Source organism: Chlorella variabilis (genome assembly GCF_000147415.1).
Source record: "Chlorella variabilis unplaced genomic scaffold CHLNCscaffold_2, whole genome shotgun sequence".
In the NCBI taxonomy this organism is placed as follows: Eukaryota; Viridiplantae; Chlorophyta; class Trebouxiophyceae; order Chlorellales; family Chlorellaceae; genus Chlorella; species Chlorella variabilis.
In genome coordinates, this window is record NW_005435086.1 from 1,997,391 (window position 1) to 2,019,978 (window position 22,588).

General features: G+C 64.8%; 7 protein-coding genes across 7 annotated transcripts; 4 read left to right on the forward strand and 3 right to left on the reverse strand.

Moving 5' to 3' along the window:
- Positions 1-1,116: 1,116 nt before the first annotated feature.
- CHLNCDRAFT_138089 (hypothetical protein) lies at positions 1,117-5,170 on the reverse strand (the record flags this gene model as incomplete). The annotated part of the gene is made up of 12 exons (XM_005851520.1): positions 1,117-1,434; positions 1,566-1,720; positions 1,839-1,900; positions 1,992-2,052; positions 2,360-2,534; positions 2,636-2,783; positions 2,911-2,983; positions 3,213-3,309; positions 3,539-4,050; positions 4,285-4,653; positions 4,848-4,965; positions 5,120-5,170. The coding sequence occupies 12 exons, from the start codon at positions 5,168-5,170 to the stop codon at positions 1,117-1,119; spliced, it is 2,139 nt and encodes a 712-aa protein (XP_005851582.1).
- Positions 5,171-6,117: 947 nt separating this feature from the next.
- CHLNCDRAFT_138090 (hypothetical protein) lies at positions 6,118-8,303 on the forward strand (the record flags this gene model as incomplete). Its single annotated transcript, XM_005851226.1, has 8 exons — positions 6,118-6,254; positions 6,349-6,830; positions 6,908-7,032; positions 7,255-7,395; positions 7,493-7,663; positions 7,764-7,895; positions 7,991-8,090; positions 8,290-8,303. The coding sequence occupies 8 exons, from the start codon at positions 6,118-6,120 to the stop codon at positions 8,301-8,303; spliced, it is 1,302 nt and encodes a 433-aa protein (XP_005851288.1).
- A 1,270-nt stretch (positions 8,304-9,573) lies between these two features.
- CHLNCDRAFT_138091 (hypothetical protein) lies at positions 9,574-12,896 on the forward strand (the record flags this gene model as incomplete). Its single annotated transcript, XM_005851227.1, has 11 exons — positions 9,574-9,818; positions 9,913-10,386; positions 10,642-10,720; positions 10,802-10,840; positions 11,077-11,136; positions 11,256-11,369; positions 11,461-11,589; positions 11,737-11,836; positions 11,928-12,079; positions 12,408-12,588; positions 12,706-12,896. The coding sequence occupies 11 exons, from the start codon at positions 9,574-9,576 to the stop codon at positions 12,894-12,896; spliced, it is 1,764 nt and encodes a 587-aa protein (XP_005851289.1).
- A 2,280-nt stretch (positions 12,897-15,176) lies between these two features.
- On the reverse strand, positions 15,177-16,862 carry CHLNCDRAFT_18801 (hypothetical protein; the record flags this gene model as incomplete). The annotated part of the gene is made up of 7 exons (XM_005851521.1): positions 15,177-15,292; positions 15,442-15,529; positions 15,761-15,888; positions 16,022-16,209; positions 16,375-16,432; positions 16,555-16,633; positions 16,761-16,862. Coding segments are annotated over 7 exons (759 nt in total), but the record flags the coding sequence as incomplete, so codon positions are not given.
- Positions 16,863-17,247: 385 nt separating this feature from the next.
- Positions 17,248-17,722, forward strand: CHLNCDRAFT_19156 (hypothetical protein; the record flags this gene model as incomplete). The annotated part of the gene is made up of 3 exons (XM_005851228.1): positions 17,248-17,316; positions 17,418-17,467; positions 17,668-17,722. 3 exons carry the CDS (start codon positions 17,248-17,250, stop codon positions 17,720-17,722), a joined length of 174 nt encoding a protein of 57 aa, XP_005851290.1.
- Positions 17,723-18,066: 344 nt separating this feature from the next.
- CHLNCDRAFT_138094 (hypothetical protein) lies at positions 18,067-19,571 on the reverse strand (the record flags this gene model as incomplete). Its single annotated transcript, XM_005851522.1, has 5 exons — positions 18,067-18,309; positions 18,506-18,691; positions 18,867-19,161; positions 19,265-19,341; positions 19,530-19,571. 5 exons carry the CDS (start codon positions 19,569-19,571, stop codon positions 18,067-18,069), a joined length of 843 nt encoding a protein of 280 aa, XP_005851584.1.
- Positions 19,572-19,696: 125 nt separating this feature from the next.
- Positions 19,697-21,661, forward strand: CHLNCDRAFT_56778 (expressed protein; the record flags this gene model as incomplete). The annotated part of the gene is made up of 6 exons (XM_005851229.1): positions 19,697-19,995; positions 20,098-20,589; positions 20,780-20,875; positions 21,015-21,143; positions 21,302-21,427; positions 21,572-21,661. Coding segments are annotated over exons 1-6 (1,134 nt in total), but the record flags the coding sequence as incomplete, so codon positions are not given.
- Between the last annotated feature and the right edge of the window lie 927 nt (positions 21,662-22,588).

Genomic DNA, 22,588 nt, shown 5'->3' on the forward strand with positions numbered 1-22,588 from the left:
CTGCGCTTCACTTTGTTTAGGGAGGGGCTGCTCACTGCTCATTGCTCATTGCTCATCGCACACTGCTCAACGCTCATTGCCCTATATCCCACCCAGCCGCAGGACTCCACTGCCGCCCGCGCCCCGCCCCATCTGGCCGCTTGCGCGCCCCATCCCCCCTCGATGGGGCCCGCCCACACCGGGGCCTCCCCCCTCCCGCCCACTGCTTTCTCAACGGCCCCGAGCCGGGGCTGCCCTCATTGCATACATAGTGCGCCTTTCCCTGCTTTTCTAGTGACCTAGCGTTCCGCACTGCCGTTTGGCCAGCCCATGCTCCCGTACCGTTGCGTTTCTCCCCAATGCGCCATGCCACTTTGCCAGTCATACACACGTTTCGATGCGTGCCCTGTCAGCTGCTTGCGTTGCATGTCGCCTTGCTCCACCCCTGTTTTATTGCTTTCTCTGCTTTCGCCCGGTTCCCGTCCCGTTTCGGCGGGGAGTCTATGTTGCAAGCTAGTTCTTGCTTTACCAGACTTTAAGCCCACACAAGCAAGGTGCGTGGGTGCACACGCGCGCTCGGGCACGGCATTCTGCACTCCAGCTTGTGGCTTCCTCGAGCAGCAAGTTGAGGGCTGCGCTGGTCGCTTCCCCTCCCGAATGACCTGCTGAAGCCATGCCCTGTCTTGGTTGCTGGCCAGCCCCTGCTGCAGGCACCATGGTGACCCCCGAGCAGGCGGTGCTGGCTGAGTCAGGGCCCGGCGGTGGCGCCCGCAAGATGCTCAGCCACTAGCAAGATGCTCACACTGCTGACCATGCCAGTGGCAGTCACACCATGCAGGAACAGATTTTAGAGAGACATGCGTGTTTTGTTATCGCATGTGGGCAGCGGCACTTGTCCCTCTCCGCCTGCTTCCATCCGTCCTGATCCCTAGCTTCGAGAACCAGGCATCCATGTATTGCTGGCTCTGCATTTGGTTGTTGCAATGGTCACACTACAATTCTCTGTCCAGTATCCTCCTGCTCACTTCTTTCAGGATCTGCTGTGCGAGCGGTTGTTGAGAGTGTTTGTTGAGTGTAACTGTTGAAGCAGGCTGGCCCCCGCCCACCATGCCGCTGGGGCCCGGCAGGCGGGCGTGCTTACACCGCCCCATCACAGCACTGCGTTCCATCCAAGCCCACGTGCCTCTTGCTGCCTGGGCGCAGCCGTGCCGAGGTGGCCTGGCCTGGGTGGGGCCCTGGGCTGTCCGCCTTGCCCAGCAGCGCCTCCACCGTTGTCATGTCCAGCTGCTCAAGGGTCTGCATCCCCTCCAGCATCTCTACCGCTGCCCGCCTGCCCTCGTCGGTTGAGTGGCGCGCCAGCTGCTCGCAGTCGTCGCCCATGCCGGAGGCCGAGTCTGCCGCCTCCATGGCGGCCTTGGCCTTGGCCGCCTTCACCGCCACCAGCCGGTTGCGGGCCTGCAGGCAGCAGCGGCAGCAGCAGCAACATTCAGCATCAGCAGAGCTTGCTGCCTGCTGGTCTTCTCTCTCAAGGGGTCTCGCATCCCTGCAGGATGAGCCAGCCAGCACGCGCCCTCCGGCCAGCTCACCATGATGCCTGTGATGGGCAGCGCATTGTGCCGCAGGCCGCGAGGCGGGAAGGGGTTGAAGCTGCGCCTGAGCCAGGCCAAGAAGCCCCTGAGGGTGACCTTCTGCTCCTCGTACGGCCGCAGAGGCTCGGTGAAATCCCGGCTGCGCTGCTCCCCTGCACAGCACTGCGCCCAGCTGCTCAATCCCCTGCCACCTGGCCAACTGCAGCTGCTTCCAGCCCCTGATGCCGGATACATTGCAACCACATGCAACGTCAGCTGGTGTGGGCGCACCGGTCAGCAGCCCCTTGGGCTCCAGCTCGCCGGTGGCACACTGCATCTCCTGGTTGGAGTAGCTGCACACAAAATGGCCCGTACAGATACAGTCAGACGGCAGGCCATTGCCGATGTTAGGCCGCCAGGCACTGGGTACCCTCATCAACTCACAGTCTGTGGACCAGCAGCATGCCCAGCTGAGCCAGAGTGAAGTTACGGAAGAAGTTTCCCACTGCAGGGCAGAAGGGTTGCAGGCACAACACGTGCTGAGTGGATTAAAGCAGCAGTGCAGCGGCAAGAATGGATCTGTTCATGGCATGCCTGCTGGCGCCAGCGTGGTCGCCATCAGCGCCAGCTCATCGATGGTCCAGCTGTACAGCAGGCAGTCGCTTTCGGCGTGTACCGCAAACATGTGCTCTTCACTTTTCATCATGCCATTGAACACGCCAAACACGCTGAGCAGACCTGCGAAGCAGAAGTATTGCAATGTGTGCCACCGAAGATGGCCTGCTGGGTGGGGTGTGGCACAGGTGGCTCACCCATTTCAAAGCAGGCTCCGCTGTACAAGTAGCGCGCTTCTTCCAGCACGTTCTTGTACATGCACGTGACTTTGACGTGGCCTTCCACCAGAACGAAGAACCGGAGCCTCGCTGCTGCCCCTTGCACGATGGCCTCTCCAGCTGGGACACGCACCCACTGGCCATACTTGAGTGCCTGCGAGACGAGCAGGCAAAGAACTTTCTGGTGGGAACCTTCATGAGCACAGCTGCTTGCTACATGGTGCCCCGACCCGGCCTCCTGGCAGGACTGCCAACCTGCTGCATTTCCAGCCGCCCCATGCCGCCCCGGCGGTAGAACAAACGCCACAGCTGCTCAGCGTCTTCGCTTCTGAAGCGGATGTGGCGCTCGTCCCAGAGAAGCATGGCAAAGGCACGGAAGTGGAAGATCAAGCAGACGCTGGACCTGCAGGAAGAAGGCGCGGGTGTAGCTCGCACTGGTCTCTTGTGGGGGGCCGCCAACGCACGCAGCATGGGCCAGCGCACGCTGCATGGGCCCTATGGTAGGCCCAGCCGCGCAGGGCGGGGCGCACCAGACAATCTCCACGACATTGATGCTGCCATCAAAACTAACGGATGGCCACTCGGGCATGCCCAGGATCGATGCTGCAGCCAGGGAGCAGCAGGGGTTGGCCGCTGCTGCGAGTGCAGGGGCCGTCAAGGCGGCCTGCGGCAGCGGCGAACCATGCAGCGCCCTCGCAATATTCCCCCCTGGAAACAGCCCCCAGGCCTCGCTGCATCACTCCGGAACGCGACCAAGCCCTCCTGCTCGTTAAATCAAGCGAGAACATAAATGAGGGTTTTCCTGCCCAAAGCTTGAGCGGGCAAAACGAACCAGTGAACAAAAACACGTAGGCTCCCACAAGAAACAGGCGAATGAGGAGCACATCCGACACCAGCGCCACCAAGAGGAAGCAGAAGCTGGAGAGCTGCTGCAACGGGCCGCCCGGGTTCTGGATTGTCACCATCCTTGAGATTGGGTGGCCGGAGCCAGTGTGCCATTTCCGCCGGGAATTAAGTGTACAGGCAGATAGCCTAGCTGGCGCCACCCGCCCGCGCACGCCCGCATGGGCCGCCTGACTGGTCTAACGAATATTGCAGGTGTATGCATTCAGAACAGACTGCAGCCACGATGAAGATTCAGGGTTCTACGCCACCTACAGCCTCCTCCTCTGTGCCCCACACCTCAGGCCACCAGTTTGGCCGCCATGGCTGCAGCTCTGCCCTCGCCTCGCTCTCCCCCACCACCAGCGACTGCCCCGCCGCCCTGGCCGCCTCTACTGCCGCCAGGCGCAGCACCGCCAGCCCCAGCGCACCATCCGCCACTCGCACCACGCCCACCGACTTGCGCCTGCCACCCGGCTGCTCCCAGTAGACTGCTGCACCCGGCTGCACGCGTATCGCCTGGTCGCTGCCAGCTACAGCTGCCGCGTCTGCTGCTAGGGCCGCGGCTGGCACTGCGCCAATGCCAGCCTGCTGTTGCTGCTGCTGCTGCTGCTGCGCCATACCGCTGTCGCCGCTGCCTGGCGGCGCCAGCACAAAGGGCATGAGGCGCTTGCGCACCACGCCCTTGAAGTGTGTGCGTGCCATCAGCTCCTGCCCCACATAGCAGCCCTTGGTGAAGCTGATGCCCGCCAGGCCATCTATGTTGAACTCCAGCGGCACCACCTCGCCTGCACCAAGCATGCAAGCGGGTGGCTTGTTGGTGGGAGGTGGGGAGGGGCCGGGCAGCAGCCAGCAGCCAGTCCGCGAGGCAGGTCGGTGAAGCAGGCAGCAGGGGGGCGTGCATCACAGCTCGTGGCAGCTTGCGGGGACAGGCACAGAGGAACGCATGCGTGCGTGGCATCCCTGTGCTGGCCCCTGCTCTCGCTGGGGGTGCATGCCCCCGGCCATGCCCTGGGGCGCACCCGTGGGGATCTCGCTGTCGCCCTCCGCCACGCCGTGAAGGATGCGCCAGCGGCGGTGGTCCCGCCAGCTGACGCTGCCCAGGCTGCCCGCGCCGCCGCCGCCGCCGCTGCCGCTGCCTTCTGCGTCGGCGGGCAGCACGGCGCGCAGGCCCAGCTGATCCAGGCGTGGGTCTGGGGCCCAGCCCGGAGGAAGCGAGGAGAGAGCTGCCTGCAGCGCCGGCGCCTCCCCGCTGTACAGTGCCCACACACAGTACTGCTGCGACACATCATCGATGTCCACCTTCTGGCGCAGGCGGTACCGCTTCAGCAGGCGCAGCAGGTCGGGCGTGCCCCGGCTGTCGGCATCCACAAGCAACGTGGGCACCTCGTCTGCAGGCAGGTGAGGAGAACAGGCAGGAGGGAGCGTTGTATGCCCCTGCGCAGGCAGCTCTCACAAGCGTGCCTCGCCCCCCTGCCAGGGCTGGGAGGTTTCTCCCCTGCGCCTCAATCATCCGCACCAACCTCGTGCATCACGTCCTTCAGCATCCCCACAACCACATGCGGCCAGCCGCCTGCCCACCCACCCTTTGTGCGGTGCATCAGCAGATCATGCAGGTAGCGGCCCTGTGCGTTAAGGATGCAGGCATACTGTGGCGGTGCCCCGGGCGGCTCCAGCATCGTCACATCGTTGGTCACGATGCCCTGCAGCAGCGGCAGGGGCTGGTTGGGGTATGCAGAAGGGGCAGCCTGGCGGCAAGCAGCAGCTGTGGTAGCTGCGGCGGCGGCGGCAGCGGGGCTGCCTCGCCTGCAGGAAGTGGACCAGGCCGGCTCCTGATAGACGGATCACGCTCCGCACTTCCTCCAGGCACGCAGCGCGCAGGGGACCCGCAAGTAGGCCTCCGGGCATTGCGGTTTGCAGCGCAGCTCGCCGCACAAGCTGGCACTGTCTCGGTCTCCGGAGGGGGTGATCGAGAAGCAAATGCGAAGGTCTTCCTTCGCCATCGATGGCCACTCATGGCCATCCATGCCACGGAGGCACTGAACCCCTGTGGCGCAGTGTTTCTGAAAGCTGGCGAAATCGCCAAATGCTGGCGAAATCGGGCCAAAAAACGGCTCTGGCTGGCGATTGGCCGAAGGCCATCGCCAGCCAGAGCTGGCTAAATGAGGGCAGGCGGCGGGGCGACATCGCCAGCGCGTCGCCAGCCCCCATGACTGACATCGCCAATATTTTGAGGAGAAATGGCCAATTTTCCTCAGGAACTTCATTCCATAGTGTTAAACAAGCGCCAGCTTGCTGGGGGCTTCGCCCCCAGTCCCCCAAAAGGGAGGCAAGTGCCGACAAAGCAACAGCGGCGCCGCATGTGGCCGCTGCGCTGTGCCAGGCGCAAGGGTGGCTCCCCCGCATTTCGCCAATCCTCAATGTGCCATCGCCAGCTGATTGGCGAAATTTGGACGCGACAGCAGTCCTCATCGCCCGCCCATCGCCAAAGCTGCCACGAGGGCCAGAAACACTGCTGTGGCGGGTGGGGCCCAGAAGCTTACTTGGCCAAGGCTCAATTGCAGCAAGCTTCACAGGCATCTTTGAGCATCTGGGAAGGCCCTGGTCTTCTTGCAGGAGGCCCAGTTTCCGGCCTGAGGTTGTTCTTGCGGAACCCTTGGTTCCAGCCGGCAAGCACGTCCCAGACCACTGCAGCTGAGGCGCGGCCTGTCCAGGTTTGCGAGCCGGGAGCTGGCCAGGCACCAGGCCATGCGCCCAAGCGCAAAGCGCCAGGCGCCGCCGGCGCCGGCTCGCCCGCCGCCAAGGAGCCGCAGGTCTTCTCGGGCTGCCGCCTGGTGTTCTGGGCCCACCGGCACATGGCGGTCATGCAGCAGCGGGCGAAGCAGCTGGGGGGCGTGCAGCAGCCGGCGGTAGCGGCAGACACCACACACGTCATCTGCCCGCCCAACCTGACGGCGCAACAGGCAGCCGACAAGCTGCGCGGGTGGAGCGGGTGGGTGGCTGTCAGGGTGCTGGAGTCTGTAATTGGTGGCCAATTCTTCTGATCCTTTAGTCATTAATGCCTGCCCTTTTTCTGGCTATTGCAGGCCAACCCGGGAGGTGGCTGTGGGCCAGGGCGCCAGTGTGCGGCTGCCCGAGGGTGTGGCATTTGTGACGCCCGACTGGGTGTCTCGCAGCATCCCCAAGCACCACCTGCTGCCAGAGGAGCAGTTCCTGCCACCAGGCCTGGCCCCAGCGCCAGCATCCCCGGCAGCAGCCACACAGGCAGCGGCAGGGCATGACGGCGCTGGCACAGGAGGGCAGCAGCAGCAGGAGCAGCAGGAGCAGCAGCAACCCCAGCAGCGAGAGCATCCGACAGGTGCCGATGCAGAGCAGCATCGCGATGCTGCTCCTGCTGGACCGGAGCCCACCAGCAGCACTGCCACGGTGCCATTCAGCAGTCAACAGATGTGGGCAGCAGGGCAGGATGCGCAGCAGCAGGATGTGCTGCAGGGGCCAGCGTTCTGTCGTGTGGAGCGGCGCGGCAGCGAGTTTGTGGCGGTGCAGGGGGCCAAGCCGCTGTACACAGGTGGAGCAGCGGCAGTGCTGGGTTCCCTTCTGCTTGTGCATGCAGCTCAGCATGTGCCTGCGAGCGGCTGTCTGCAGGGGGCGACACCGGCATTGCATGGGGCTCCTACGGCGTGTGGCAGGAGCCTTACGACGAGGCCGCCGCCAGGCAGGGCTGCCGAATCATTGGCGGCATGCTGCTTGAAAGCATCAATGGCTTCTGTGTGCCGTGCCAAGTTGCATTGTTGTGCGTTGTGGCCTGCCCGCCCGCAGGCAGACGGTGCTGCGCCTGGGAGAGTTCTTCTTCAACCTGCCCAACAGTACGCACGGCACGGCAGGGAACCCACACCCAGGTCAGCTGTTTGGCCCCTGATGCAAACCTTTCCCAGCAAACAGCGAAAATCCCCGCCTGGCTCAGCCTCTCCATCCCCCTGTGTATCCTGCAGCTGCCCATGGTGGCGCAGGTCAACAGCGTGTGCCGCCACACCTGCTGCTGTCGCAGCCCCTTCTGCTTGCTGGATGCCCTCAGGGAGGTGAAGGAGGCGGTGTACATAGAGTGGCGAGGCAGTGATGAGCACAGGATCAAGGTGGACAGGTTGCCTGCAAGGCAACTAGTCCAGCGCAAAGTGCGACACCCTCTGGAAGTCGCCTTGGTCCAGCTCTGCTGCGCACCCTGTGCTGCAGGCCATTGACGGTGCGCTGTGGGTGTTGGGCAGGTTGACGTATCCGCTGGAGAGCGCATGCGATGTGGAGCAGCTAGGCCTGGGACCCAAGACCACAGCCAAGCTATGTAGCATTCTCAGGACAGGGACCTGCCACCAAGTCCTAGCAGCCCAGCTGAACAGCAAGCTGCAGGTATGGGTGCGGAGGCTTGTGCTGCAGCATTTGCAAGTTGCCACTGGGGCTGAAATTGACAATGCTGATGGTCTCTTGCCTTGCCCTTGCAACCTGCCAGGAGCTGCGGCTCTTCATGAGTGTGATGGGGGTGGGGGAGCAAACCGCCAAACACTGGGTTGCGCAGAACTGCTACACGCTGGAGGATGTGAGGCGGCGGCAACAAGACCTTGGCCTGACACAAGGGCAGAAGGTCAGTGGTGCCGCCAGCGCTCTACATTCTGCTGGCAGAGGAGTCTGAATGCTTGCCAAGCCTAGCGCTTGGGCGGACTGTGCCATAGCCTGCAGGTTGGGCTTCGGCACTTTGGCGACATGCAGCACAAGGTCCCACGCATGGAGGTAGCCCAGGCAGAGGCCATTGTGCAGGAGAGATGCTTCGAGCTGATAGGTGGGCCGTTTGTGTGATGCGGGCAGGCACGCCAGAGCGCCGGCCTACATCTCCTGCGTGCCGGCCCACTCTTGCAGAGCAGTGGGGCGGCACAGCGGATGTGGAGCGCACCTACTGCTCCGCCACCGGCAGCTACCTGCGCGGCAGGCAGGAGTGTGGCGACATCGACATCCTCATCTGCCTGCCGCCCTCACTACAGAGCGCCTGCTGTGATGCCTTCCTTGACAAGGCACATCCGGGGCAATGTATGGGCCAGGCTTCTTGTGTGGTTTGGCTCGCTGACATCAGCTTTTTGTGCCTATTGTGCCTCCTCCCGCTGGCTGACTGCTGTTGTGCTGCTGCTGTCCTGCTGCTGGATGCAGCTCCTCGTGGTGTTGCAGCGCGGAGGGGTCTGCATGGAAGCTGTGTGCCGGGAGCGTGCCACCAGCGCCCCCTGTAACTGTGCATCGTTTAGAGGTGTCTGGCAGCTTCCCGGCATGCCTAAGTTTCGCCGTGTCGATGCAAAGGTGAGCTGTCATCGCTTTGTGTGGCCGGGCGTCATGATCTCCAGCTCTGCCGATACCCTGTGCCTGGTGCAATGGCATCTCCCCGCACTGCCAGCAGGTGTACAGCCACGACTGCCTGGCTTTCGCAATAAGCTACATGGCCAGCAGCAAGGTTAGCTCGCCGTTTGGAAGCCCCCTGTGCAGCATGACTACTAGTATGACTACTGCACAGTGCAAAAGGGCACAGGTCCCCTGGCAACTGCACTGGCTGCTCCCTCGTCCACATAAAATCTTGCAGAATTTCTGCTGGGCCCTGCGGCACTGGGCCGGCAAGGCACCCGCCGCCAGGGAGGCGGCGCAGCGCTACGACCCAGGGGCCACTGGGTTCAGCTTGAGTGACACAGGCCTGCAACTAGTCAAGCAACTGCGGACGTCAGGTGTGCATGCATGCAAACAGGCCGGGCAGCACTTGCTATACGATAATGCCAATTCGCATCATAGATCAGGGATGAGATTGCGCTGTGAAATTGCAGAGGGAGGCACCACCGAGCTGGGGCAGGCGGTGCCCTGCCCTGACGAGGCCGCCATCTTTCGCGAGCTGCGGCTGGGTTATGTGCCGCCACTGATGCGGGAATTGTGAAGAACTGAACTGCCTGTTCTGCCAACTCATTCTGGCTCGCTGGCGCGTGTCTATGTTGTTATGGCACTTGTTCTTCAAAGGTTGCAACAATCAGAGGGAGAAGATGCCTAGCCCTGCATCGGGAGACCGCCTTGTTGGCGGCTGGTCCGCCGCCACAGCAGGCGCAGCACATTGCGGCGTGGCCTTAACTCCGCAACGAAATGCGGACCCGCGTTTCATTGCTGGGATCAGCCGCCTGACGCGGGGTGTTTGCAGGCCCTTGTGGGTGTCGGCAGAGTCGAGACCCCGATTTCCTCTTGAGATCAGGCCGGCCAGCACTAACTGGACTGAGGGAGGACAGGATTCGGCTCCCAGCAGCATGGCTCCCAAGCGCAAAGCGCCAGGCGGCGTCGCCGCCGGCTCGCCCGCCGCCAAGGAGCCGCAGGTCTTCTCGGGCTGCCGCCTGGTGTTCTGGGCCCACCGGCACATGGCAGTCACTCAGCAGCGGGCGAAGCAGCTGGGGGGCGTGCAGCAGCCGGCGGTAGCGGCAGACACCACACACGTCATCTGCCCGCCCAACCTGACGGCGCAACAGGCAGCCGACAAGCTGCGCGGGTGGAGCGGGTGGGTGGCTGTCAGGGTGCTGGAGTCTGTAATTGGTGGCCAATTCTTCTGATCCTTTAGTCATTAATGCCTGCCCTTTTTCTGGCTATTGCAGGCCAACCCGGGAGGTGGCTGTGGGCCAGGGCGCCAGTGTGCGGCTGCCCGAGGGTGTGGCATTTGTGACGCCCGACTGGGTGTCTCGCAGCATCCCCAAGCACCACCTGCTGCCAGAGGAGCAGTTCCTGCCACCAGGCCTGGCCCCAGCGCCAGCATCCCCGGCAGCAGCCACACAGGCAGCGGCAGGGCATGACGGCGCTGGCACAGGAGGGCAGCAGCAGCAGGAGCAGCAGGAGCAGCAGCAACCCCAGCAGCGAGAGCATCCGACAGGTGCCGATGCAGAGCAGCATCGCGATGCTGCTCCTGCTGGACCGGAGCCCACCAGCAGCACTGCCACGGTGCCATTCAGCAGTCAACAGATGTGGGCAGCAGGGCAGGATGCGCAGCAGCAGGATGTGCTGCAGGGGCCAGCGTTCTGTCGTGTGGAGCGGCGCGGCAGCGAGTTTGTGGCGGTGCAGGGGGCCAAGCCGCTGTACACAGGTGGAGCAGCGGCAGTGCTGGGTTCCCTTCTGCTTGTGCATGCAGCTCAGCATGTGCCTGCGAGCGGCTGTCTGCAGGGGGCGACACCGGCATTGCATGGGGCTCCTACGGCGTGTGGCAGGAGCCTTACGACGAAGCCGCCGCCAGGCAGGGCTGCCAGATTGCATGCGGCAAATGACCGCACAGCAGACCAGGACCAACTGCCTGAATGGATGGATGCTGCTGCTGCCTGCTCCTACCTCTGCAGACAGACGGTGGACAAGCTGCGGGCATACTGGTTTCATACACATACAGCCGGCCAGGAGGCGCCGCCCACCAGCCCGCAGGTATTCTTGCACAGCCGCCAGTCTCGTCTCACCATGCATGCACCGCCGCTGAGGCCTCTCTCGTGCCTGCCTGCCCCGCAGCCCCCCAAGACCTCCCAGCTCAACGGCGTGTGCAGCCATGTGTGCTGCTCCCGGCGCCCATTCTGCGTGGTGCAAGGCCTGAGCGATTTCAAAACCTCGGTTTACTTTGAGGGCCGCGACCAGTTTCAAATGAAGGCAAGGGAACGCGCCCTTTCCATAGAACACACCTTCATGCTTGCTGGCCATCTTGTGTCACCAGCTAGATGCATCCCTAGTGCGCCGTGGATATGGGCTGGGTCTATGTGGCACCCCAGCCTGTGTGCTCTTGCCTGCAGGCCATCGACAAAGCGGTGCAGGGGCTGATCATGTGGAACGAGGCGCTGGAATCGGAAGAGGTGCGGCGCCGCAAGCGCTGCCGCCAGCGGGCAGCAGCACCAGTACTACTGTTCAGCTGTGGGGCGGGCCTTAGGCGCCGGCCACGCCAGCCGCGCGGGTGCGACTCCTGCGTGTGCAGGATGTGGACAAAGTGCCCGGGCTGGGGCCCAAGAGCAAGGTCAAGGTCAAGGAAATCCTGGCCAAGGGCACGTCCAGCCGCATCGCGGCGGCGGCGGCGGATGAGCAGCGCAAGGTGAAAGGGCAAGCCCAGCACGCAGCACACACTTGCTGAGAGGCATGCCAGGCTGACACGTGTTCGCCAGCTGCGCCTGCCCCGCTCTCAGGTGCTGACTACGTTGCTGGAGGTGTGGGGCACCGGTACCGCCTCCGCCAGCCGATGGTACAGCCTGGGCGTGCGCACGCTGGACAACTTGCGCAGCAGGACGGACCTCAACCTGACAGAGCAGCAGCGGGTGCGGCTACCCCGGCCTGCCTGCTCGTATATGTGGCAGCGCCTCGGCGGCTCTTCAAGCGGGCACGCTGCCATCCCGAGACACTGGCCTGCGCAGTGCCGATTGCAGCCGCTTCACCCGCTGGCGGTGCATCCCTATATGGCGCAGGTTGGACTGAAGTATTATGACGACTTAAAGCAGAAAATCCCACGGGCAGAGGTGGCCCAAACCGAGAAGATTGTGCGAGAGACGTGCTTCGAGCTGATAGGTGGGCTGGGCTGCCCGGCCTGGTGGGCGCATCTCGCAGTCATGTATGGGCGGCCAGTGAGCCCTCAGCTTGGCTCGTACCTGTGCTGCAGAGCGGTGGGGCGGCACAGCGGATGTGGAGCGCACCTACTGCTCCGCCACCGGCAGCTACCTGCGGGGCAAGCCACAGAGCAGCGACGTCGACATCCTCATCTGCCTGCCGCCCTCGCTGAGCCACGCCGACTGCCATGATTTCCTCACAGAGGTGCGTTCGCGCAGCAGGGCTTTGCTGTGATGGTGCCTCCTCACCTCCCCGCCTCACACGCCTGGTCTGCCTCCCCACATGTGCAGCTGCTCGCGGCCCTGCTGCACCGGGGTTTGCTGCTGGACGAGATGAACACGCGACACGCGCAGCGCTCTTCCTCAGGCAACATCGCTTCGTGGATGGGCCTGGCCAAGCCACCGGGCGCGCCGCACATTCGCCGCATCGACATCAAGGCACGTGCTGCGGGCTTTGGCCCTGCCCTGTAAGGTGCATTCCTCCAGCTGGCTTTCTCATGCTGTTCTCTCTCCCTTGCTTGTTGCCTTTTCAGGTTTATGCCAGCTCCACCACGCCTTTTGCGCTAAACTACTTTGGCAACAGCCAGTCATTCTGCCGCGCCACGCGCTACTGGGCCAACACGGGGGTGGCAGAAGCCGCGCGGAAGTACAATGCAGCCGCCAACGGCTTCAAGATCTCTGACCGCGACATGGTGCCCATCTATCGACCCCCAGGTTTGCGGGAGAGGGTGTAGGGGGGCCAGATTCCCCGGACCAGGATTCAGTGTTGACCTGAAGGCTGTGCAGCCTGCCCCCGCCTCATGCCAGCCTGCCCCTTGCCTTGTGCTGCAGCCCAACGGCATCACAGGCGCAGCAGGGGCGGCGGCGGCGGCAGCGACAGCGAGGGGGACGCCGGCGCGGCGGACGGCGGCACCACCGTGCTGGAGCCAGCGGTCGCGTGCCCCGACGAAACCACCATCTTCCGGGAGCTGGGGCTGGCCTACGTGCCTCCCCACATGCGCTACTTCCACGACTTCTTCTGACCCTGGGTGCTGGGCTGGGCTCTGAACGCACCGCGCCTCTGCGAGCCACACACAGCAGTGTGCCACATGGGCACGATCCGAGACCTGTTCTTGTTGTTGCACCGCCTTGTGCCATGCCATTCATGTGGGCCATGACAATGGGCTGGACAAATAGCGAACCCAGCAGTGCAATGCAGATGGCCGGCGGAAGCCGAAACAGCAGGCATCGGGTGGCAGCCTCATGGCTGCTCGCACCAGCGCCCGCTGGCAGGCCTCAGCCCTGCCCCCGCCCCGCCATGCCCCACTCCGTCTGCCGCTTCTTGTGCTTGGCCTGCTGCTTGTTGAACTTGGCCTTGCCCGCCTCCAGCAGAGGGTCATGCACGATGTAGTCATCCAAGTTGTCACTGCAGCCAGTAAAGAAAGTGAACAATGGAAAGGGTGGGGAACAAGCCAGCAGAGGGTTGAACATGTGTGGGCCAGCTTTGAGCATCGACGGGCAGCACTCGCCGACAGCTAGCGACACCAGGGGCAGTGCCGCGGTGCAGGCAGCCAACGCAGGGGGAGGGGCAACCACCTGCGCGACATGGCATCCTTCTGGTCCTTGGCGAAAGCCAGCCTGCAGGGCGGCTGGGGCCGTCATGTGAGTGCGTGCGGTGGCAAGGGAGAGTGGGTAGGCCCGCAGCGCCGCGACCAGCCCAGGCCGACGCCAGCAGCCAGGCCAGCTACACGCTGATCCCGTTGGCTGGCAGCGCCGCCGGCAAGCAAGTGCCGAGCTGCCTGCCTCACTTGTGCTGGCGCAGGCTGGCCAGGTCCAAGTCATCCTCATCCTCCCCCTCCTCTCCCAGGTAGTCGTCCACACGCCAGGCAGCTGCAGGCAGGGAGGGTGGCAGCAGCTGCCTGGATGGTGCGGCCGCACTGGCTGCTCTCGCTCTGCCGCTGCCATCCATGCACTGCACGTGCGCTCAGGCGAAGGGTCCCTGCCCACCCCCACAAGCCCGCATGCCCACAAGCCGACGCCCACCTGGCATGTAGGCTCGGTGGTCGATGTCTTCCCGCACCTTCCCAGAGTAGCCTGCAGGCAGGGAGGGAGGGCGGCGGCGTGCTGGGCAATAGCACACAAGCCAACAGCCGCCAAGTGAGCCAGCAATAGCAGCCAAGCACAAACAGGGAGGCACGACGCACCTGCATCGCCCTGCTGAGCTGCTGCCGGCGCTGCGGGCTGCGCCTGCTGCTGCTGCGCCGGCGCCGCCTCTGCCGCCGGCTCTGGCGCCTTGGCCTTGAGCTCTTGCTTAAACCTGGCCAGGCGCTGCAGGGTCTCCTTCTCGCGGCTGCCGCCCAGCCGCTTGCGCTGCTTGTACTCCTGCGGGACGCCCAGCGGCCCAGCCCCCAGCCACGACAGACCATCAGCAGGCTGGCCAGTGACAAGCGCCCGCACTCAGGCTGTGGAAGCAGCGCTGCCCTCAGCTGCTCGCCACCGTCACTTCTGATTCCCCTCCAGCCATGTGTGCGGCACACAGGACACATGCGCCGGCGCCGGCAGCAGCCATTCCCGCGGCCCCCCACCACTCCTGCAGCACCGCCGCACCTGCCGCTTGCGCTCCCAGTCTGTCAGCAGCTCCGAGTCCGCCACCTTGATCTGCTTGCTGGGAGCCACCACCGCCGCTGCCGACTTCTTGCCGCGCCCCTGCTCCGCCAGGCGCGAGCGCTTGCGCGGCGCTGCACGCAGGCCAGCCAGGCGAGCACCACCAGAGGCGGTGAGGTTCCAAAACAGGCATGCAGCCGCACACAGCAGCTGCACGCTTCTGCCACAGCGGCCGAGGCCACAGATGCCGCAACGATGCAGCAACGCCGCACCTTCCGCCTCTGCCTGCTCCTCTTCCGCCGCCTCCCCATCAGACTCCCCATAGTCCAGCTCGGGCTGGTTCCCCTCCTGCTCTGCAGCCGCCGCGGGCTGCTCCACGCCCATGGCCTTCCGCTTGGCCTGCATCTGGCTGCGCATGCGGCTGCCAAAGTCGCCCTCGCCGACGTCATCGCCATCCTCACCCTCGGCCTCCGCCGGCCCCGCGTCTTTCTGGGCTGCCTTGGCAGCGCGCATCGCCTCCCGTACCCTGCACACCAGGCCATGGCGCCAGCACAGCCAGTGGAGCCCACAATCTCGTCACCGCATGAAGCGGCCGAATCGCAAGCCACCCCTTGTGGAAGCACACACATGCCCCGGCAGGCAGCAGGCGGCGCCGCAAGCCAGGCAGCCAGGCAAGGGAAGGGAGAGTAAACAAGGGGGGCGCACCGCTGCAGGTCAATGTCTACCACCGGCTCTTTGGCCAGCTGCTCATCCTCCAACGCATCGTGCGCCGACTTGATCTTCAGCTTGGCCGCCGCCTCTGCCGCCTCCTGGTCCTCCTCCTCCGCCTCCTCCCCTGAAGGCATCAATCCCAGCAGGTGAGCGCAGGACGGCAGCGCGGCGAGCACGAGGATCGAGGGCGCTGGCTGGTTTGGCGCGAGGCACAACAAACGCATGTGATGTGTGGCGCCGAGCGTGGCGGCGGCAGCTCCCAGCGGGGCGCACCAAACGACATGAGGGCGAAGTTCTTGCCCTGCTTGCGCGACTGCCTCTTGGCCTCTGCCGCCGCCGCCTCTGCCCCCCTGGCCTCCGCCTCCTTGGCATCCCTGCAGCCATGGCAGCAGCAGGCGGGGCTGGCTGGCTGCAGGCATGCGCAGGTGCGGCATCGAGCCACCGCGCCGCCCCCCTCCCTCCCGCCCCCTGCTGCTGCTCTCCTGCATTGCGTGTGGCCCTCCCTCTCCCACATCCCATGCCCTCCCTGTGCCCCCGCCCTGTCCCCCTGCCTGTGGGAGGGCGCACCAACCCACACACCACACCTGTCCACCCGCGGCCGCAGGTCGTCAAAGGGGTTCCACAGCACGTCTGCCCGCGTCAGCACTGGCGGGTGCGCGGGCCGGTCGTCATCATCCACCTCCAGCTCATTGAAGCGGGACAGGTTGTAGATGGTGTCGCCTGCAAGGAGGGGAGGAGGCCAGGTCGGCAGGGTCGGGTGCGGTGGCGGGTCGGTGGGCGGCCAAGCAACGGCGAGGCCGCGGCACCAGCGCTGCCATGCCATCCACAGCTGCGTGGTGCGGCCAATAAGCACGCTGCGCTGCGGGCGCGGAGTGCCGCTGCTTGCCCGTGATCTTCCCAAAGATGGTGTACTGGCGGTTGCAGTGGTCGGCGCGGTCCAGGGTGACGAAGAACTGCGAGCCGTTGGTGTCTGCCTTGTTCTGGTTGGCGCAGGCCACCACGCCGCGGTGGTTGAACTTGAGGCGGGAGTGGAACTCGTCCCTGTGGGGCGGAGGCAGGTGAGTGGGTGAGCCACAGGGCAGCAGCCAGCATGTGAGCAGCAGCCGCCGCGGCCTGGCGCCGCGCAGCACCAAAGGCAGGCTGGCTGGCACATGCCAAACAGGCACGGATGCGCGCAGAGCGGGCAGTCGCCAGTGGCTGGCTTACTTGAATGGATGGCCATAGATGGACTCGCCGCCATTTCCGGTGCCGGTGGGGTCGCCGCCTGCAGGCCAGCCGGCGCTGCGCATGCTGCATGTCATCAGGAGCTTAGCCCACACGCTGCGGCATGGCTGCCGCGCCTCCCAACACGTGTGAGGAGCTCAGGGTGGCGGTCAGGCGGCGCACCTTGCAGCATGAAGTCCTTGATCAGGCGGTGAAAGATGGTGCCATCGTAGTAGCCCTCCATGCACAGCTGCAGCAAGCCCTCGCCATGGCCAATTGCACTGGGATAAGCAAGCAGCAACTCTTGCATCGGCCATGGTTTCAGCGACAGGAAAGCATTTGCTCTCGACGGCAGCAGGCTGGTGCCCGGAAAGCTGCCGTGCCTGCACAAAGTTGCGCACGGCCTTGGGGGCCTCCTTGGGCCACAGCTCGATATCCAGGTCGCCCAGCGTGGTACGCAGTATCACCTGCTGGGGCAGAGGCGGATACAAGTTGGGCCTCGCGGGTGTGCAGGGCGGCGAGCGGGCGTCGGCAGGCTGCTGCTGCGGCCAGCGGCCAGCACAGCCTCCGCGCGTCGCCGTGCGAGCTGCCTGCACTTGCCTTGCCCTGAGTGGGCGGTTCCAGTGTGTATACTTGAGACATGGCGCCGCCTGCAGACCGTTTAGCCCCTAGAGAGCACGATCGAGGGCGGGGCGCCTGATGGATCTATGGGGCATTCAGCTGAGGCTTGGGCTTGAACGGCAAAGCGGTTTTGGCGCCGAGCCGACTGGATCCAGCAGGGCACAGCACACGTGTGCACACAGGTTCTTCCGCAGCCAAGCTAAGTAGCTGCTTCATCAGGACGCGGCATCGGTGGCACACAGCAGCAGCAGCAGGATGGCTGGCAAGAAGGCAGCCACCCTGCTCGTGAAGCTGCTGAGCACCGCGGGGACTGGCTATTTCTACGTAAGTGACTCCTTCGAATGCTGATCCAGAGCAAACACAGGGCTTCCTGCAGAACCCGCCGGCCAGGCTGAGCACGCCCTGCGGCTCCTGCTGCTCTGCAGGTGGCCAGGAAGAACCCTCGCAAGCTGCCACAGAAGCTGGAGTTCGTCAAGTGAGCGCCGCGGCGTTTCCTGGGGGCCGCCGCCTCAGTGCCGCCTGCTCTGCCGCCTGCTCTGCCGTCTGCTCTTACCTCGTGCCGCTCTGGCTCACTGCGGGCAGCGGGTTGTGTGCAAGCAGTCCGGCAACTGGCTGCATGCGGTTAGCCGTTTTGCATCAGCTGCTGACTGCAGTCTGCGGCTGCGGGTGGTGCAGGTATGACCCACGGGTGCGGCGACACGTCTTGTTCACTGAGACGAAGCTCAAGTGATAAAGGAGCCCAAACGCTTGGCAACCACCGCCGCTGAGCGCTGCCTTGTTGCCGGCAGAGCCCCCCATTGATCCCCCTGTGTGGCGGGGAAGCTGGATGATCAATAGGGTTTGGCGCATTGAAGCCTTCTGCCATTTTGTTTTGACGTTTTGCTCCTCTTTGCTCTGTCGTTGCCGCTCTGCTCCCTTCCTGCTCCTTTCTTTGCTTGCATTTCATGTTGCGTCTACCACTGCCCCTCATGCGGCAGAACTGAAGTGTCAACAAGCACTGCGCGCGCCCAGCACATCCCGCCAGGCATGTCAGCTTCATCAGCCGGTTTGCAGAAGCAAGATGGACACCATCCCTCACACATACTGCTGCTTGGGAACCGCTGCGATGGCTGACACTGCGACCAGCATCTCCTCCGTGCCGAGATAGCTCTCCTGCACCGTCAGCGCCGGCAGCGCCAAGCGGCTGCACCAGCCCTTCCAGGTTGCCGCAAAGGGCTCCCGCCCCGCGACGATATCCTTGAGCAGCACGGTCAGGCTGACCAGGTGGTCGCGGCTACTGCCCACATCCTGCAGCGCCGCATCCAGCTGATCCAGCACCTGAAGTGCAGAGCAGGCGGTACGCCGGCAAGCAGGGGTTGAGACAGGGGGGGTCGACAACTTGCAGCGTGGTGCGCTTGCGCAGGTGTCAGCAGCTGCACTGGCCCCTGCCTGCTGTGCACCCCGTCAGACGCCTGTGCAGCAACTGAGCGCAGCGGATCAGGACCGCCTGGGCGGGCAGGTCAAGCATGCTCACATCTTCAGACTGAGCCTTGTACTCTTTTGACACTGCCTCCTCCTGTGCATCCTCGGCCACCACCTTCCCCCCTGAGGGCAGGATGGCGGAGATGTAGCAGATGCTGCCGCAGGTGACGGCCCGCGAGCACTTGGGCTCGTCTGCTGCCTGGTCGGTTGTTAGCGGGTGCCGCACCACATCCACCTCCTGGGTAGACAGGACAGGGATCAAGGGGAGGAGTTCAGCTGATCAGGGCTGACGGCAGCTGCACGATGAACTGCGCGACGGCACGTCGGCGATGCCATCACATTGGCGGCCGAGCATGCGCTGCAGACAATCTGGACCACCCAGGCGGGCTGGGCACCAGCCTGGCGCAACGCACCATCGCCGTGCTCCGCGCCGCCACCTCCTCCACCACTCCCCTGAGCTGTGCCTCATCCACGCTGTTGGCTGGCAGCTCTGTTTGCAGGCTTCTTGCAGCTGCTGCCTTGGCCTTGTCCTTGCTGGTTCCAGCACTGCCGCCGCTTCTACCTGCCTCCTCGTGCACTGCCGCTGCAGGCTCCTCGACAGCTGTGTCGGGCTCCGCTGCCTTGCGCTTGGCACCCGCTTTGCTCTCCGGCATCAGAACGCGCTTCAGCTCAAAAAGCTCCAACTCCTCTTGGTCACCATCCTCGTAGCTGCACGGCAGGAGAGGGGCCCAGACCTGGCAATGGTTGGCTGGCGTGGGGACAGCGGTGGACAGCGGTGCACAGCAGTGCTCGGCAGCCTGGGCAAACTCACTGGATCTCAAACAGCGGTACGCCATCAACATGCTTGACACTTGTGACACTGCCCTTGAACTTCTTCTTCCCGTAGCCCTGCAGCGGGCGCCGGCAGGGAGCAGCGGGACGTGAGCGGTCCGCACGCCCGTCGCCATGGTGTACGGCGGCGGCGGCGGACGCAGCACTGCGCAGGCCTGATGGCTGATCGGGCCCGCCCTAGATTGTCTTCGCAGGGTTGAACCTTGGGTAAGGTTCAAGAGGCCCGCAAGACACGCTGCACTCACGGGAAAGGTCTTGGCCACCGTTCTGCCTACGTACTCTGACATGCTGCTCTGCTGCTGCTGCTCTGCTGCTGCGATCAACCAAGGATCGTTTCAAGGAGGGATGCTGACGGGGCGCGCTGACGGGGCACGAGACAGGAACAGCACTCCACTCGGCTTGGCACTTGCCAAACACCAAGCTGCGAGAGCAGCAGCATCGGCCGCCAGCACTTTGAACCACCCTCGCGACAGCAGCTGCCGCAACTTCCTCCCCCGGCGCAGCCCCGCCATGGCTGTGCACGAGCCTGGCGCCCTTGCGTCGACGCCCGACTATGAACGGCTAGCAGCGGAGCAGCAAGCCCTTGCGGGAGGCCTTCAGGAGCGCGACGCTCTCAACTCCCGGCTGCTGGACCTGACAGGCTTGCGCCACAGCTTGACGCACTCGCAGGCCGAGCTGGAGCAGCAGCGCCTGGAGCGGGAGGCGCACGAGGTGGGCCCAAGGGGAGGGGCACCCGCCTGTCACCGCCTGTCAACAACGCGTGCCCTGTCGTGACCTCTTGCTTGTCTCCCAATGCCCTGCTGCCCCTTGCAGAAGCGGATGGAGGCGGCGCGGTGCTCCGCCCAGCTGAGCGTGGACCTGGCCAAAAACCGGGTGGACCTGCACCGGTGGCGGCAGCGCACCGCGCTGCTCAAGGTCCGCCTGTCTAGCGCGCACGAGGATGTGGACCGCTACCGCCGCATGGGCGACCTGCTGCACCGCCAGTTTGAGCTGGAGATGGCGGCCCGGCGCGGCAGCCGCGCGCAGGCGTCGGCGCTGGGGCGCCAGGTGCTGGCGCTGACGGGGCGCATGCGGGAGCAGGCAGCGGGCATCGCGGCTCTGCAGGCCGAACTGCTGCGGCTGCAGGAGACGGTGGCAGCACGGGACGCTGAGATTGCGGCGCAGCAGGAGGCCATGGTGACCAGCAGCGACGCGGCGCAGGCGGCGCTGGCAGAGGTGCAGGCGGCGTGCGGGCGGCTGCAGGAGCAGGTGGCTGCAGTGCAGGAGCGTGCCAAGCTGGCAGACCAGACGGCTGCTGCAGCACAGGTGGGCTCAGGCAGTACCAGGCCGGGGCTAGCAGCATGAGGCTGGCATGCGCTCACGCTATCATCAGCTGACACCATGCATTGAGGCAGCATCGCGGCTGCCACCGGTCCGCCCTTGAGCTTGCTTGCCAGCCCGGCTGACCTCATGTTTACATGCTCATACGTCCTGCCTGTGGCTGCTGGCACTGCAGGAGCGCGCCAACCTGGCGGAGCAGACGCTGCGGCAGAAGGAGGCGCTGCTGGTGGAGAAGGAGCGGTTCCAGTCAGATGTGCAGCACTTCAGCCAGGTGGGTGATCTGCTGCTGCTGAGGCGCCTTGCCAAAGCAAGCATGTTGCTGCCTGCTTGTGTGTCTCCACGTCTCCACCCTGGGTACCTCCACTCCCTGTCGCTAAGTGTTAGCTGCCCTCCCCATCATTCCCATGCAGGACCTGCAAAAGCTGGCGCGCGAGACCAGCAGCGTGGTGGATGGCAAGCTGCAGGAGCAGCTGTCGGCGGCGCAGGCGCAGCTCTTTGAGGAGAAGCAGAAGCGGGTGGATGCCGAGGGGGAGGCTCAGGTGCAGCCTGGCCTGGCCGCCTGGTGGCACCGTGATCCAGCCCAAGCAACAGCCCACCTGCTCCTCCGCAGCCCTCGGCTCCTTGGTGCGCCACCCATCGGGCAGATCAAATCAATCCATGCGGTGCCCCTGCTTCCTGCCTGCCTGGGCTCCTGCAGATCCTGCGCGCCAAGTCGGAGCAGGTGCAGCGCGACGTGGAGCGCCTGCAGCGCAGCCTGGCGGCCCGCGACTCACTCATCCAGCAGCTCAAGATGGCGCGCCTGACAGACACGCCCGCCCGCCAGGTACTGCTGCTGCTCTCTACCTGGCTGGTTGCCCAGGCGGGCATGAGGCTGTGGCGGGCCAGCAACCACCACGCAAGCTACCTTTGTCCGTATTCATGAGCTGACTGCCTGGCTGCCCCTACCCCCACCCCTCACTGGGTCCAGGTCACTCAGACGATGGATCTTGTGGGCTCGCTGGCCAATGACCTGGCAGGCACACCCGCCACCGACCTGCTCATGCGGCAGCGCTCGGCAGCGGCCGCCGCGGCTGTGGAGCAGGCAGCCGCTGGGCCCAGCCAGCAGCCGGTGGCCGCGGCTGCAGCTGAGCAGAAGCGTGGCAAGCAGCAGCAGCCATCGGGTAAAGCTGCTGGCAAGGCGGCCAAGCCAGGCAAGCAGGTCGCTGCTGCACAGGAGGATCCGCAGGCAGCGCCTGCCGGCAAGAAGAAGGCAGGGAAGAAGGCGGCTGCAGCGGCAGCTGGGGCTCAGTTGCCTGCAGCTGGGGCAAGCTCTGTCGAGAGGAAAAAGAAGAAGTCTGGGCAGGAGGCAGTCCCCGCTGCGACCAAGGCAGCGCGGGAGCCGCTGGCGGCGCGGCAGCATGCGCCCGTGGCCACTGCTGCTCCGGCTTCGCCCAGCGACAGCCAGTCGAGCTGGGATGATGAAGATGATGAGACTGGCGCTGACCCAGACTTTACAGAGTCCAAGCTGCGGGGCGGTGGCAAGGGCAAGGCCAAGGGCAAGCAGCAGGCAGCGGCAGCAGGAGCGGTGATGGCTGCCGATGCCGCAGCTGCAGGGCCTCGGCCGCCGCGGGAGCGCAAGCAGGCTGGTGCGTACTGGTTGGGTGGCGGCGACCAGGGGCCAGACAGCCCTCAGGAGCAGCAGCAGGAGGACGCCGAGCCTGAGCAGCCTCGCCGCTCCGGAAAGCGCAGCCCGCAGGAGGCACCAGAGGGCGGCGAGGAGGACAGCAAGAAGCGCAGCAAGAAGGCAGCGGCGGCAGCCGAGCAGCGGGTGGAGGAGCTTTCAGACTTGCCAACGCAGAAGGTATGGCATTGCATGAGGCCCACCACCTCCCATGCCCCCCAATATGTATCACCGCAAGGCCGGCGCTTGGCACTTGCCCGTCAGTTGGCTTGTGTGCTGTTCACAGCGCTGCTGCTGCTCCATCCCTTTGCTTCACCTGCAGAC